Source organism: Lepidothrix coronata, unplaced genomic scaffold (genome assembly GCF_001604755.1).
Source record: "Lepidothrix coronata isolate B3197 unplaced genomic scaffold, Lepidothrix_coronata-1.0 Scaffold271, whole genome shotgun sequence".
Classification (NCBI taxonomy): Eukaryota; Metazoa; Chordata; class Aves; order Passeriformes; family Pipridae; genus Lepidothrix; species Lepidothrix coronata.
In genome coordinates, this window is record NW_016690451.1 from 699,364 (window position 1) to 714,521 (window position 15,158).

The 15,158-nt window shown below is 44.0% G+C and overlaps 1 protein-coding gene across 1 annotated transcript; it reads left to right on the forward strand.

Moving 5' to 3' along the window:
- The first annotated feature begins 8,053 nt into the window (after positions 1-8,053).
- On the forward strand, positions 8,054-13,948 carry TMEM158 (transmembrane protein 158). The gene has a single exon (XM_017836159.1). It carries the CDS (start codon positions 8,203-8,205, stop codon positions 9,148-9,150), a length of 948 nt encoding a protein of 315 aa, XP_017691648.1. The 5' UTR covers positions 8,054-8,202; the 3' UTR covers positions 9,151-13,948.
- The last annotated feature ends 1,210 nt before the right edge of the window (positions 13,949-15,158 follow it).

Genomic DNA, 15,158 nt, shown 5'->3' on the forward strand with positions numbered 1-15,158 from the left:
TTTTAAATCCTATTTTTATGTCTGTGGTCTTATCTAGCTACAATGTATAAGATGTGACCAAAAGCACAAACATGCCTAATGGAGAGTTTGGGATGTGTATACCAGATCCTGAAAACCAGGGGGCCATAGCAGTTCTACCAGCACAGTTTGTCAGCTGCTGCAGAATTATAGTGTATGGGTATAGGTAAGAAGAGAAACAAAGCCTTCATTCATAGCTAGAACTCGAGAAGAAAAGCCTCAATATGGCTATGACAGATTACCACCTACCAGTGTTCATGAGAAGATAAAAACGCAATTGTCAGCTCTGGGTCCTTCACAGTGGCACAGTAAAAAGAGCCAAGGGCAAATGCAATGATGTGGGTGATGGACTTGTGTATAATATTAGAAACAGTAGCATTTGATGTGATGGTTTAAGCAAGAAATCCCACTGACTAATTTAAGATACATGTCTTAGGGCTGAGATGTATCCCTCTTCAATATACAGAATCAAGTCAGACATAATAAATACCAAGGCACACCTTCTAAACATGGTCAGTCCAGAAAAGAACCAGGCACATAACATTGGAGGCTATATTTCCTACTCTTTTTGTGATTATTGGTCCTTGGAAAGAGCAGGTAATGCTGAGTGAATATGAATCTCTTTGAGAGCAAGCAGTTGGTGCTTCATGTGTTTTCTAAGCATCTCATTCTGCTCCCGAACATTGGGAACATTTGCATGAAAATAGAAAATATTTCTTTCTGAAGAGCCAGTGTTCCTCTGCTGCTTGTTCAGTACATCAGGTTTAAAGGCATTTGTTCTTACTTGTGTACCCCCTCATTAATAAGTCCATAATACCATACAGAATAGCATTTATGAGTGTAATGGTCGTGCTGAAAGCAATCAGTTGTCTTGTTCACGTGCTGACTTTGTTGGATTAGGACAAAAGTTCTTTAAAAGTTGAGAACTAAAACTCTGACCCTTTCACTTCCCTGAAGCTACTTCAGCTTAGCAAAGGTATAAGTCTTGAGATTTGAGTGCCTCATTATGGCTCATACTGATTGCAGCCATTCCTGGGAAAATAAGTAGCCTGAACTAGCAAGTTCCCTGGAAATGAGTAACACTTTGTTTCCTTTTAAATCTGGTTCCTATCTAACCCAGAAACAGCTGACAGTTTTTTGAACCTGACAGTTGAGACTGTCTGCTCTTTTGCACATAATAATGGTGCTGAACCGACAAGTGGAATGGGAAATGTAACCACATTCTCAGGACTGCTGCCCAGCTGAAGGAATGGGTGGGGATCAGGCTAGCTGTATCTGCTTGGATGACTCAGCCCCACTCACTGGCATTGACACTTCCAGAAAGAGTTAACGCTGTTCTGCTGACTCACGGAGGCAGATAAATCTCTTTTCCTGTTTGATACACAGCAAAAGTGTGTCACCAGAGAAGGGGCAGCAGACAAGGCAAATAACTGGGGTATGCCTATAACCAGTTTGCAGACCACCACAAGTGGTACCTGTATGCTGTTTGAGAATTCAAGTCTGCTTCTGCATACCAACATCTTACAGCAGCTCTGGGAGCCCCAGTCTAAGGTGTTGATGCACAGTCTGGAGGCAGGGAGCAGTTTAGTTTTGACTGTTAATTTTACTGATGATGTTGATGCTGCTGTGCTTTAAATGTCTCTGATTTGTCTCATGCAGCAGCTCCAAAGTATCACAATTCATCTCAGCTTGTTCTGCCAAAAGTCCTTGCCAAGGCCTGTGCATCTCTTATATTGTAATCTCTTCTCTGGTTACAACACATAGAACTCTTCATTCATTTGGGCATATCACTCTTTTTCCACAGTTCTCTTGTAATTTCTCCTCTTCCACTGCTCCAAATGCAAACTCCTTGTTCTCACTTTCATAGCCTCTCACATTTTAACTGTGTCTCATGCCAGTTCTAGTATTTGTTATCCTTCCACCCACCCTCACTTTGTTGATTGCAGCCTCCCCTTTTCCTTCTTTATCCTACAATTCCCTTTATGACTGGGGACGAAAGCCTGCAGTGAAACAGTTAAGTCCCTGCTGTAGACTCCTTTGCAATGTCTCTGTCATGTGTCATAGCACTGAAGCACCAGCTAGTAACAGAAAGGTAGAGGAGGATGGGCAGGGCTGCAGGTTGGCTAAGGAGCTGCACACAGGATCCTGTGAAGTCAGATTCCCCTGCACATGTTTTTTGAAAAAGTTCCTTAAGATATAGACTGTCATCAACAATGTCTTATGTTTGTGTGTCTTCTGTATGGCAGAACAACTCTTAAATGACCTGTGAACTAGTTTGTCCTCCTCTCCTGTGGAACAGGATTGCTTCACAGTCTAAGTGTCTTGCGACTTCCCAGGGAAGCAGGGTGCCATATTTCATAACTGTGTTTTAAGCCACAGAGAGACTGAGGCCACACTGGAAGCACATGCAAGTGCCAAACCCATGTCTGCTTAGTGCAGGCTAATACTAGACTTCTTCACCTGTCTATTTTTTTTCTATACAAAGATAAATAGCAGTAAAGACAAGACCTAGGGCCATGTTCAGAACAAACTGAGAAACACTCAAAGTACTTGCAGAATTACGTGCTTTCCAGGAAGCCATTTTTCAATGTATTGTTGCAGTGAATGTTTAGATTTTGCAAAGACAAACTCATAAAATAGTCATTAAGGAATGCTATTTTATGTACAAATATTTTTCAGAACAATTTGATATGTAATCACACCAAATGTTTTCACATTCCTGCTCATCATCATCATGGCTAGGCTTCATGAATGAAGATTTAGGAAGGCTCTATCCACATTTGTTACAAGCACACTGGTGGCTAATGAGGCCAATACGAGATAGACATATCCAATTGCAAAAGGCACAGCGGAAAGACTCCTTAGGTGGTATATTCTGCAAGACACGATTCTTTCTGCCACATTCCTGCTACCTCCACAGCATTGGCATTAAACAGCTACTGCTTTACTGCATCTCTTTTCTTTCCAGAATGGCTGTGACGTGTCAGGGCTTGCCCAGAACCCCAGGGCTCATTCAGATGTTCAGAATATCTGTGCTTCAAGAACACATAAAATCTGACACCTCGTCAAACCCACCCTACAACGGCCTTTAGCAACTGGTAGAACGTAAGCCTGAGTCCTGCAATATGTATACTCTGGTAGGAACAAAGCTCTGGCATTGCCCCTTAGCCCTATCTGAGGTGTCTTTGTAAGGACTCAGATTGCCAGTCTCTCACTTCTACCTGCAGAGACCATTTAATTTGGATTTATTATCTTTATCAATATATCAGATCCTGAATTTGCCAGCTTGAGCCAAGCTCCAGTACTGGCTAGGTTTGCCGGTGAAATAAATATGAGGCAAAATGTTTATAATTATAGTCAGGCTCCTGGCCAATAAAATATAAGATAAGCAAATGTGGTAGTTACAACCCAAAAATAAATATAGTCCAGGGCTGAATCTTGCCTAAGCTTTAGAAGTTCAGTTAGGAGGAAGTCTCACGAGTGAGGGTTTTAATCAACCTGCGGATGGGAACCTCGGCAAGAACACGAAGCTAGTCTTCTAGAACTCTGCTTCAGATCAAATCCTATCCATTGCATAAACGGATTACATTTGGTAGTAACTGCCATGGATAACTCTCCTTCAGTACTCCTTTTAGGATTCCTGATGGCAGTTGCTTTTCCTTGGTCCACACTTCCATCATCTGTGTGGCTTGCAGACCGTGGGAGCCCCACCAAAGCCTATCTTGACATGCAGTGGCTAAACAGCCCTAGCCTGGCCACCACTGTTCAAATCTCTCACCTTCCCTGACACCTTGCCTCACTCCCTCAGCTACATAGGTACAGCCAGCTTTTTGCAGCAGTGTGTGGTGATCTGGATAAGGGGTTAAAGATTGTGGTTAAGGTTGGGCCGAAAATGTTTACAGTTTTTTAATTAAAAAGGGCATGATTATCAAAGTTACTTTAAAATTGAAGTCATCTGCCCCAGCTCTTGGACGTGGGGCATTTTATGGCTCCAGGGACATCTGTTTGTATAACTGAGAGGGTGGTACAGAGTCAGTATCTGCTGCTGATAGAAATGCCTGTCAGACTACGAGCTTAGTGTCTTTGCTGAGAGAGGTGTGTTGACTTCTCTGGAAGGATTACTCCCTTGTTCTCAGCCTGCTTGCCAACTGGCTGTTCCCTTCGTCTGGGCTTCTGATAGTCATGTAAAGAGTGGTACAAAACCCTGGCTTGTGTGCAGTGCATGATCTCTGTTCTCTGCAGATAAATAGTTCTGACATGATGCAGCAGTAGCAAGCTGCTTAGTCCGACCAGTAGCAAGCTGCTTAGTCCGACCAGCTTCTGTTATCTGTTTCAGAAGTTTCAGTGGCCTTTAACTGTTTCATCACAAATAATTTCTAACAAATCCACAAGAATACCATGCAAGAGGGAGGAGTAAAAGTTTTGATTTCTGTGCTTACAATCAAAGCTACACGTTGGTGGGCAGTATGAAACATCCCTTAGCTCCTTCCTCAACCAGCAAACCAGTGATTATCTATGACTCTTCAAAGGACACAATCCCCAGACATTATATGACCAGTTCACTTCCTCACATTACTCTGAGACTCTCCCCTCACATCACTTGTGAAACCATTAGCCAAGCTTTCTAAACTGTATCACAGAAATATTTTTCCTCAGCTGGGAACAAGTATACTTCTCAGAACATTCTCAGGATGATTTGATCCTACTCCTTTCACAGAACTGAAACTGCTCTTTTCTGAGAGGACTCAAGTACCAACTCCTTTCTCCTGACCCTCTTCAGCTGTTGACTGTGAAATTCTCCTTACTTACCTGGCACTTTTACAGAGATTGGTAACGCATCACTATACTTACTTGCTCCCAACATCTTTTTTCCTGTAATTGACAGTAGGTGTCTTTCCACAGAAAAATAGCTCTGTGATGTTATGGCTGGGTATCCAACTCTGTCTGTACTCTGCTGCTTTGCCGTCTTCTCTCCCACATGCAAGTCCTCTCAGAAATAACAACCTCAAAAGCACATCCTCTGTCAAGAAAAAGTTCCACAGTTATTCCCTTTCCTCGGTGCAGATCAACACAAGTTTGCTGGGAAATGCTGCCTGACGATCACAAGCTTCTGATTTGAAGGCACTTACAGATTTCTTTCTGGAATCTGTACCTGCTTAGAGTCAGTTTCCACCAGCTGCAATGAGATTTCAGGCTCTAAAACAGCACCCTCATGAGAAGAAATTTTAACGGCACTTAGGCAGAAATACTTAATCTTGATTTCATCATACCTGAAGTATTTAACAAGCAATACTTTAATAAAAATGTCACTAAAACAACTCCAAATATTCTGTTTGTCCTTTAACATTAGTCTTTACCCTCTCAACAGCTCTGCAGTTTGTCTCATGAAACTCCTACTGTCTTGTTACCTCATTATTCCCTTCTAAAATTTTATCATTATAGCCCACTTCACACCTCCTCTACCATACTGTCAAATGCTCCTGTGACCTATGGTGCATTTTATAGTTCTAGTTATAGTTATAGAATCAAACCTGCAAAATCTACACCCTGATCTGCCCGTGACATGTAGGCCACCTTTGGCAGGCCCCCAATTTCTTTAGGCTTCGGTCTCACTAGCCATAAATCTACTTTGTTCTTTGAGATTTATGGCTGAAAACCACAGAATAGAGCTGTATATGTTAACACTGCTTACGAAGAGTTTTCAAGTGTGCTGCAATCTCTTTGAATGACTGAATCCATGTAGAGATTAATTATATCTCATAGACCTAGAAATAAAGTATCTCTAAAGGGCCCTGCTGGACAGTGCCTATCAACCAATGATCTAACATACTTTCTGCATCTTCCACCCACTTACTCAATTATTCCTGGATGAAGAGGAATAGATATGAGGCACCCATGCATCTCCAATCTGAAATAAATTGCTATCTTTTAGTTCTTTGCTATGGAGGTCTAAATGATGCTAAATGCATTTAACCTCCCTGTGGCGGGTTGTCTTTCCTTTCAGAAAAAGAAATTTAGCTCAACCCTTCTCCCCTCCAGTTTCTTCGCAAATACCCTTGACTGCATTCAGCTGGGTGCAGGGAGTGGAGACCAAAAGAACTGAAGCTCTGCCTGAGAACATTTGCCACCCACACACTGCAACAGTGTTCAGGAGCTAAATCTTATTTACGAGGCTTAGTTTCGTTTCCAGTCCTTTGTGCCAAAAATCCCAGTGCATTATAATTTGTACACATGGGTGGCCACACAGTTTTGGCATTATTTGCTACACACTAGCCCTCTCTTAGTCTGGTCTGGGGTCTATAGACATACAACAGTTGCACAAATGTGTGGGAGCATGGATATGACAAACGACATCAGGAGATGCATGTAGAGACACATTCAACAGGCAATAAAAAATATCAGAGAACTCTTAAATAAGAGACATTGAAATAGCACTGAAAAATGTATTAACTGTATTGCAACATTTGAGCATGAGCCCAGAATTGGAAGCAAACAGCTTGCTTCGAACATTTCATCAGGCATGTTTCTCTGTAGTAAGCAAAGCTAAAAACCTAGCCAAACTATGGGTAGCCAATACCCTTTGGACTAATTTGGGATGAAGACCAAACACATTTTGGTGCTCAGATATCTTTTGAATAGAAAGCAAACAACTCTGGGTTTTGTCAATATATGTTTAGGCACAGGTTTTGAAAGAAAACTGATTCACTACCTTCATTCATGTTGAATTATATCAAATCTAAAATTTACTCTGTACCTTCATTCACTATCCTCACTCACCTGAAACACTTGAGTGGTATTACAGTAACTCATTTCTCCAAATGAGAATGTGTCCATGTGTCACTTTGACGTGGTAACATGTCTGACATGGGACCGATGCCAATCTCAAAGGAGTGCCATATGCGCTTTAGTTCTATTGTTTACATAAATTATCTCATATATACTTGGGAAAGATTAGCATCTCCCTTTTGCAACTGTATTTGTTGAAAACGGGCTGCAAAGGTAAAGAAGAGAATCCGAGTTCTGAATGCTTGCCAGGAAAATGTAACTCTATCCCACCCACTGCTCAAGGTAAAGAGTAAGAAACGTTCATCATTTCTTTCATTAGTTCTGTCCCACCCCGAGTCTCCAAGTGTAGTAACACAACAAGCCTCAAACCGCGTCATGAGTAACTCTATAACCAGCATAGGGTCACTAAACAAACTGGAGTATCTAGCCTGATTACAAAGTATCATGCTTATAAAGCAGCGTTTCTAAAAACGCTGCCAAGTCTCACGGCTACCGCGCTTGGGAGCTTTGTGCTACTTGCAAGCTTCCTCGCTTAAATCTTTGCTACAAGGACCGACAGCGCCCGTCGGACGGGTGGGATGTCTGGTGCCCAAGGCCAGATTTGGACGCCCGACCAGGTTTGGTGCCGAGCCTGGACTTGGAGAGCACCGCTGGAAGGCCCCAGTCACCGAGTTTAAACTCCCTTCCTCCGCGCCTCTCCCGTCCCGTTCCCTTCCTATGAAGCCGAAGAGAAGGCGTGTGCGGTCGCTTCCTGGATGCTCTTCCCCCACCCGCGCCCCCCGCCCCGGCCCGAGGGCGCTGCCCGCAGCCAGCCCCTTCCCTTCGCCCCTGCCCACCGAGGAGGGAGGGCGGACACGGCAGCCCCGCGGGCGAGGCGGCGGCGGAGCTGAGAGGCTCTGTCCCCGGAGACGGGTGAGGGAGGACGGGCGCGGTGGCGGCGGGTGAGGTGGGTCGCCGCGTGAGATGGGTCCCCGCCTGAGGGGAGGCAAGTCCCCGCCCGAGGGCAGAGGAGCGGCCGCTGCCCGGCAGCGCCCCGGGGGACGGAGCACTGCCTGCCCAGGGAGCGCAGCTGCCCCGGGCCGGCACCCGCGGGCGCGGCAGCGGGGCCGGCCGGGCTCACGGCTCCTCCCGCCGGAGCGCTGCCGGGCCGGGCCGGGGGCGGAGGAGGCGGGGAAGGGGGGAGCCGCTGCCGTCACCGAGGCTCCCGGCTCACTCGGCTCGTCGCCGCGGCAGCCCCAGCCCCGCTCCCACCCCCTCGCCTGCCCCCACCCTCCTTTCCTTTCTCTCGCTTTCTCGGCGAGAGCACTGTGCCTCCCTTCCCAGATGGCAGCCGGCAGCGCCATGCAGCCTCTCGTTCCTCCTCCTCCTCTCCCTCCTCTCCGACTCTAAGTTAATGCCATGCTGCCGCTGCTCTTCCCGGCACTGCTGGCCGCCTGCCTGCCGCCCTGCCAGGGCTGGAGCCCCTCGGCGGCTGCCAGCGGTCAGGAGGAGCAGGAGCAGGAGCTCTTCTTGCCCCCTGCCAACTCCTCCTCCCGCTCCTTGGCCAGCCTCGAGATGGACCTCGACGGCGCAGCGAGCAAGGAGGAAGGGAGCACCGACAGCCCGGGCACGCCAGCTGCCCCTAGCCGAGAGCCTTTCTCTTCCACTCCCACCTCCCCCGGGCAGCAGCAGCAGCAGCAGCGGGAGCAGCAGGAACAGCAGCAGCGTCCCCAGCCGCAGGGGCAGCCGCAGCCCGCCGAGGACCCGCACTGCAACATCAGCGTGCAGCGGCAGATGCTGAGCTCGCTGCTGGTGCGCTGGAGCCGCCCGCTGGGCATCCAGTGCGACCTCTTGCTCTTCTCCACCAACAGCCACGGGCGGGCCTTCTTCTCCGCCGCCTTTCACCGCGTGGGGCCGCCGCTGCTCATCGAGCACCTGGGGCTGGCGGCCAGCGGCGCTCAGCAGGACTTGCGCCTCTGCGTGGGCTGTAGCTGGGTGCGGGGCAGGCGGGTCGGGCGCCTGAGGGGCACCGCGCCCCAGCCCGCTGCCGCCGCTGCCTCCTCCTCCTCCTCGCTGTCCTACCCGCCGGCGGCGGAGCCTGGCCAGTACTGGCTGCAAGGGGAACCGCTGAATTTCTGCTGCCTGGATTTCAGCCTGGAGGAGCTAAAGGGCGAGCCGGGCTGGCGGATGAACCGCAAGCCCATCGAGTCCACCTTGGTGGCGTGTTTTATGACTCTGGTCATCATCGTGTGGAGCGTGGCCGCCCTCATCTGGCCCGTGCCCATCATCGCCGGATTCCTGCCCAACGGGATGGAGCAGCGCCGCGGCACCACCGCCGGCACCACCACCGCCACCGCCGCCAAATAGCCTATCCCGGTGACCCCCCTTCTCTTCGTCGTGTGCTGTGGAGGGACGCGGGACGGACTCTGTCGTGTTTTTGTTGTTTAAAGCGTGCCACAGGTGCGCAGCGGGCCGCGGGGCCGCCTTAGCGCCCGGCCGGCCCTGCCCGGCTCCGAGGGGAGCGGCCCCGTGGGGACCTGTGTGCGCGTTTTATATCTTTAATACTCGTTTTAAACGAACCTTTTGGTAAAAAAAAAAAAAAAAAAAAAAAAAAAAAAAAAAAGAAAAAAAAAAGGAAAGGAAAAGTCCACCCAAAAAATCAAAGGAGGAACTCAGAGAACCTCCTATTTGGCCACATTTATTGTCATCGCAGTAGCGTTTTCATATAGGATACAGTTTGAGTGGGTTTTTCCTTTATGGACAGAAAGAGACATCTCTTTTGGCAGGATGGAGAACCGAAGCGATATATATATTGTTATTGCTGAAGCTGAACTTAAATGAATCTTTTACACTGTATTTACGGTTGAGATAGTGTGTATTTATTATTGTAGCTCTGCGTTATTTGGCTTTTAATACAGAGATTTTCTTTCTGGAGCCACTGTAGCCTTTTGTTGGTCTGTTTCCGCCAGGGTGGAATGGAGGTTTTGGCTGGCCTTCCTGTCTGCAAACCTGCCACAAAGCTCCCCATGAGATGGTGTTATCAGGGTTGTTGGTGGGAAAAGGGGAACCCCAAACGCTTTCTGCATGGTGTCTGCCCTGTCCATACAGTAGATGTGGGTCTGTATGCCTACACCAGGGTTGGGTGGAGTGGGGTGGGGAGTTTGGCTGTGCCAGAGATTCTCCAAGGCATTTTGATCTGCAATGCTCCACAGACTACAGCTTTCTCCTCAGTTTGAGTTTAACTGGCTTCAGTCCTGGGAAGATGAGGCCCACTCTTTAAGGCGCGCTAAAAGCAGTGTGGGGGCAAGTCTCTGACTTCCACAAAGTTGTTTCCACAAAAGCAGCTTGGATGCAGTGTATTTGTTGGAGACATGGTAATACTGCACCTCTTTTTCATTTGCCAGCCTGCAGGGTTGCTCACAGAAAGTCTTTGGGGTGAGAAGGCAGAAGGTGCCAGTCCAGGACTAGATTCCAGCTGCTGCTGTGCAAGCATGCAAACAAGAAATATTTCTTCTCTCTTGTTTGAGCAGACAGTTGTGTAGCCTAAAATATCATTTGTTGTATACTTCCAACTGTTTAGCCTTATAAGAAGTTGTTTCATATAAGTCCAGCTGAAGTTTCTAAAACCAAAATATGAGCTAAGTGACAAATATTTGCAACAGGAATTCTCATTCCTTTGCCAACATCAATGAATTTAATTTGTTAGGAACACACGAATTCACTTGGGCCTAATTCAGTGTTTTTGTAATGTTTTCTTCCCAAGGGTTTGGTGGAAATGACTGGATGAAAAGTCTGGAAGGATTAAATTCTTAGGATTCCTATACTTTTTAATTGAGAACAAAATAAATTAAATGCATCCTCTATGTTTATGCTATCTGGAAAAAACTGCAGAGAGAACAAAATTGACAAGCAGCAAAAATTAATCAAGATTTCAAAATGCTCTATGTCACAGGGCTGCCTCTATACCCACTGTTTGATCTTGATGGGGTCGTCATTTGAGTAAATATTGCAGTCACTGTGAGAAGTGTTCACTTGACATCTTGATTCAACGGGCACCTTCCCCTAAAAGCTTAGTTTACAGAATCCCTGTTTTCTTTCCTTTATGTGAAAAACAGTGTAATTTCCACTTTGTGCAAACTCTTGTGCACAGACATTTGACATGCTAGAGAGCAATTTTTTGCCTATCGTGCCCTGTGTGACAGAGAAGCCTCTTCATACTGAAAAGCAAGGCTAGCAAGAAAACATGATGATAATGCTAACAGCCTCCTGAAAGAGAAATGTTTTACATATGGAATAGACCTTAGAAGAGTTGCCATGCTAGGAAATAATTTCTTCTTTTGAATTAGATGCTTTTAGGCAGAGAGGTAAAAATTCTAATTGGAAGTTTTTCTGGCTTTGTAGTTCGAAATGTATAGTCCTCACTGTCATGCAGGCAGCCTGTGCTCATACTCAAGGTTGGAATCTCTTTTTTTTTTACTTATCCTTGTTTCACCAGTGACCTGCTATTGGTTGTTGGATTTTTTTCCTTTTTTTTTTTCCCTGAATTGCATCAACATAATGTCAGAAATAGGCAGCTTCAGCTATTAAAGGTTTATTATTTGCAGTTCTTGCAGACACCTACAAGGTGATACACCGCTACTGGTACAAAATGGCTTTTGTTTTTCTAACTTCTATCAATATCAGATTGAATATAAACTTCATGAATAGGTAGTGACACACTCTGAATATTTTACTGCTTCACTTATAAAATGTGATAGAAAAGAGAGATTTACTCATAGTTATTCTATAAATACACTTGTAAGTGGAGCTACTATTAAAAATTTGATAAAACACGAAATGTTTGAAACACAGGGATGGCATTAAAAAAAAAGCAAACTCCAAAGGCAAATCTTGTTCAGAATATAAAAAACTGGAACATTTTCAGGGATTACTGATCTCAGACACAATGTGCAAAGAGCACTTGTGTGTTAGGGAATGTGTTTCCGTAGATCACAGTAACCATGGGGGTAAGCATGTTCCTATCACAGAGAGAGGCCAGTCTGTGTTTCTGTGCCTTAAAGAGGAGTTTAAGGCACAGCAGAGGGCACAGAGATTACCTGATGTGGAGGCTTTAGCCTGGATCTAACTCCCTGAACCCTTGGGTTTCAATGAGATAGCAGCAGGGCTTCTCCTGTAAAGAATAGAGTGGAAATGCACAATGCAGATCGTGAGCTTTCTTCAGTCTCTGTTACATCTAACATCAATAACTCTGCTCCTATAGCTGTGGCTGCTTCTATGACTCTAAGTAACCTATAATTTTGAGTAACTTTTGCCCACATCCATTGGAATTTCATCTGAATCCAATCCAGAAGAGGCAAGCCCAGGGCAATGTGAAACAATACATCTGCACACCAACTAGTTTTAGGGTCCAACTTTAGACACTGAAATGTCTATTTGTTTTCTTTTTCACTGGCAGTGGAGCTTTATTGTCTCTTTGCTGGAGTTGATTCTAAGCCATTTTTATTCATTTGGATTTATTTTTAAGACCTGCTGGTAGCTGGGCCAGCACGAGAGCAGATGAGTCACCATATATAATCCTTTATGTACTCAGGGAGGGCATATATATGTATATATCTATCTATACATGAGGACTCACTGTGTAGAATAGAAAGTCAAAATAAAAAGGACAAAAAGGATGGTGGGAAACAAATACTGAGCAAATAATACTGGTTTTATTTTCCTATTTGTTGGATCTTGTTTCCTGGTAAGTTATCCTGACTTTATTTATGTACAAGTGTTTGTGGAAAGCAAGGGATACCTAGAAACAGAGGTAGTTTCTTGGTTTTCTTTTTATGTAATTCAACTATATTGCAGATTATTTTTTTCATTCCAGGAACCAGGAACTCTCTCCAGACACAGATTCAGTGTTAGAAGGTATTAGGCTTGTCTGCTAGTGTTAGAATTTTTTCTGTATATTCAGAACTCAGAATTTAATCTCTCTCCCTCACCTATTTTCTTAGTTAAATTTCATAGGTGTGTTAGAAGCAGAAGTATACAGAGTCATATGTAGTTTTAGCATGGACACAGTTTTGCTGTTACTTGGTGCCACACCGATTCCAATAATAAAAATATAAAAATGTAGTACAGTATAATAATAGTTATATATTATGTAAGCACACTGTTGTTCAATGGGTTACCAGTAATTGATCATTTTTTGTATGTCAGGAGGTATGTGGATATATGGGACAAAATTACCGTACTTGGTTAAATGTAATAGTTCTTACTTATTCAGGGCTTAGTTCACCAGTGCTTTCGATGATTAACGTGACTGCAACAGCAGGACTATTTGTGCAGTGAATATTACTCAATATGAGTAAGGGCTGCTGAACCAGACCCTAAAAAAAACTAATTAAAAGCTGTAGTTGACTGAATAAGTATTATTCATTGTGACATCCGCTTGCTGAATAAAAGTATCTCCAGGGCTGACATTACGTGATCCCAGAGGCTGAACAAAAGCCAAGTGAAATCAAACAGTTAATTGAAGTTTTGTATGACTGGAGATCAAAGAATTTATTTCAAGGATATATATCTAGATGTATGAGTAGGTATGACGTTCATGTTCCTCTCTGGCTTTCATAAACATAGTTAATAAATCCAAAGCCAGGATTTCTCAGTTCAGTGTAGGGCCTTGCCTGTTTGGAAAGTAGCTTCTTTCTGAAGCTAGTGTGAAAATGTCAGTTATTTTTCAAGGAATTTTACTGAATAAATGTAATTTTTTTTCCAATATATTTCAGGGAGTGGCCTTGACTTTGTAAAAAACATTTGTAATGATTCCATGAAAATGTGTAAATCTCAAGTCCCATATGTATTCAGATTTCAAAGCATAAAAAATCTTTTTAATCAGTAACTGAGTTTTAAAAGCATATTTTTAAACAAAAAAATCAGTTTCCATTTTTCTCCTCAGAAGTAGAACATTTCAATGAAGATCAGAAGTGCACTTGAGTGTTTCACGTTGTGATTTTGTGTGGAAAAAAAATTCCCTTGTGTGATTTGAAATTGATAACAGCTTGTGACATATAAGGTACTATATTTCTTGTCCCATCTTCATAATATTTCTGGTAAAATAAGTTGTCCAAAACAATTGTAAATAATAATAATATTATTAATAATAAAGCAGCTCAGCCCATTTGTTTTGTTTCTGTTCTATTCTACCAAGGGAGAAAGCAGTCTGGTATAAAATTTGGGATATTCAAGATGTTTATTGGAAACATGTGGATGGTGTTTAATTAGGTTTGTGACCAGGCTTCAGTCTCACAATCCAAACATCTTCCAACTATTTATAAAGTTTGGGTTCTAACTGAGTGTAGCAGTTTGAGCATTTATATGTCAACCACAGTCTCTGGATCTGCATGTTGGGAAAGCCAGGATCTAAAACCTTCTCTTATTTTAGGTTTCTTATTGTCTTGGCAGGTTAGCAATCCCAGAGCAAAATCGAGGAAAACTGAAAGGTGCAAATATCCTATGAAATGCTGTGTGTTTCTGTGTGTTTGACTTGCTCTTAGCTTTCATAGAAAACATAAGATTAAGAAGATATAAAATAGAGATCAGTGCTGTCCTGAGAAAGTGAATTCCCTAAGAGTGTGAAGTTAAATTGTATTTTGTTCCTTGTACGGTGACACTTGTTAGATGCAGTGATTGTTAGATGCAGTGAAACTGTACCTTGTTGGTGTCATTCTGGGTGTTGCTAAGCAACATGAAGTAGTTAAAATGGAAATACAGAAGAAGAGCATGGAGGAATAAAGGAAACAAGGACACAGAAAAAGCATAGAAGAGAGTAAATGTGCCAGCACATCCTGCAAAGAAGTTGTGAATGCCGACTGTGAAAAAGACAGCGATTAAGATCATAGAGAAAAAAGAAAACACAAGGTGAATTAGGAACTTGATTACGTACTTCGTATTCAGTCTTTCCATATTCAAACTTTTCAGTGCTTTAATTGAGCAACTGATTGCAGTTTTGGCACCAAATGCCAAGAGTAATGGCAAAAGAGAATAAGAGCCTGGGAAGAAGTGGGAGACTAAAGAAAAACTAGGAAATGGAAGCCCCATACCATAAATGAAAAGAGAGATCACTCTATGTTGTGCTGGAACCTAAACAACAAAATGGCAGGGCACTCTCATGCATGTGCTATTTGCTCTACCCCAGGGAAGTGGTCACTGCACCAAACCTGCTGGAGTTCAAGAAGCATTAGGACAATGCTCTCAAATACATGGTGTGATTTTTGGGGTTGTTCTGTGCAGAGCCAGGAGTTGGACTTGATGATCCTCATGGGTCCCTTCCAACTCAGGATATTCTGTGATTCTATGGTTCTGATCCTAACCTAATTTTGCTTTATATG

What these genes read in the sequence shown, in the direction of transcription:
- TMEM158 (XM_017836159.1), top strand. Translation starts at nt 8,203, where the DNA reads ATGCTGCCGCTGCTCTTCCCGGCACTGCTGGCCGCCTGCCTGCCGCCC.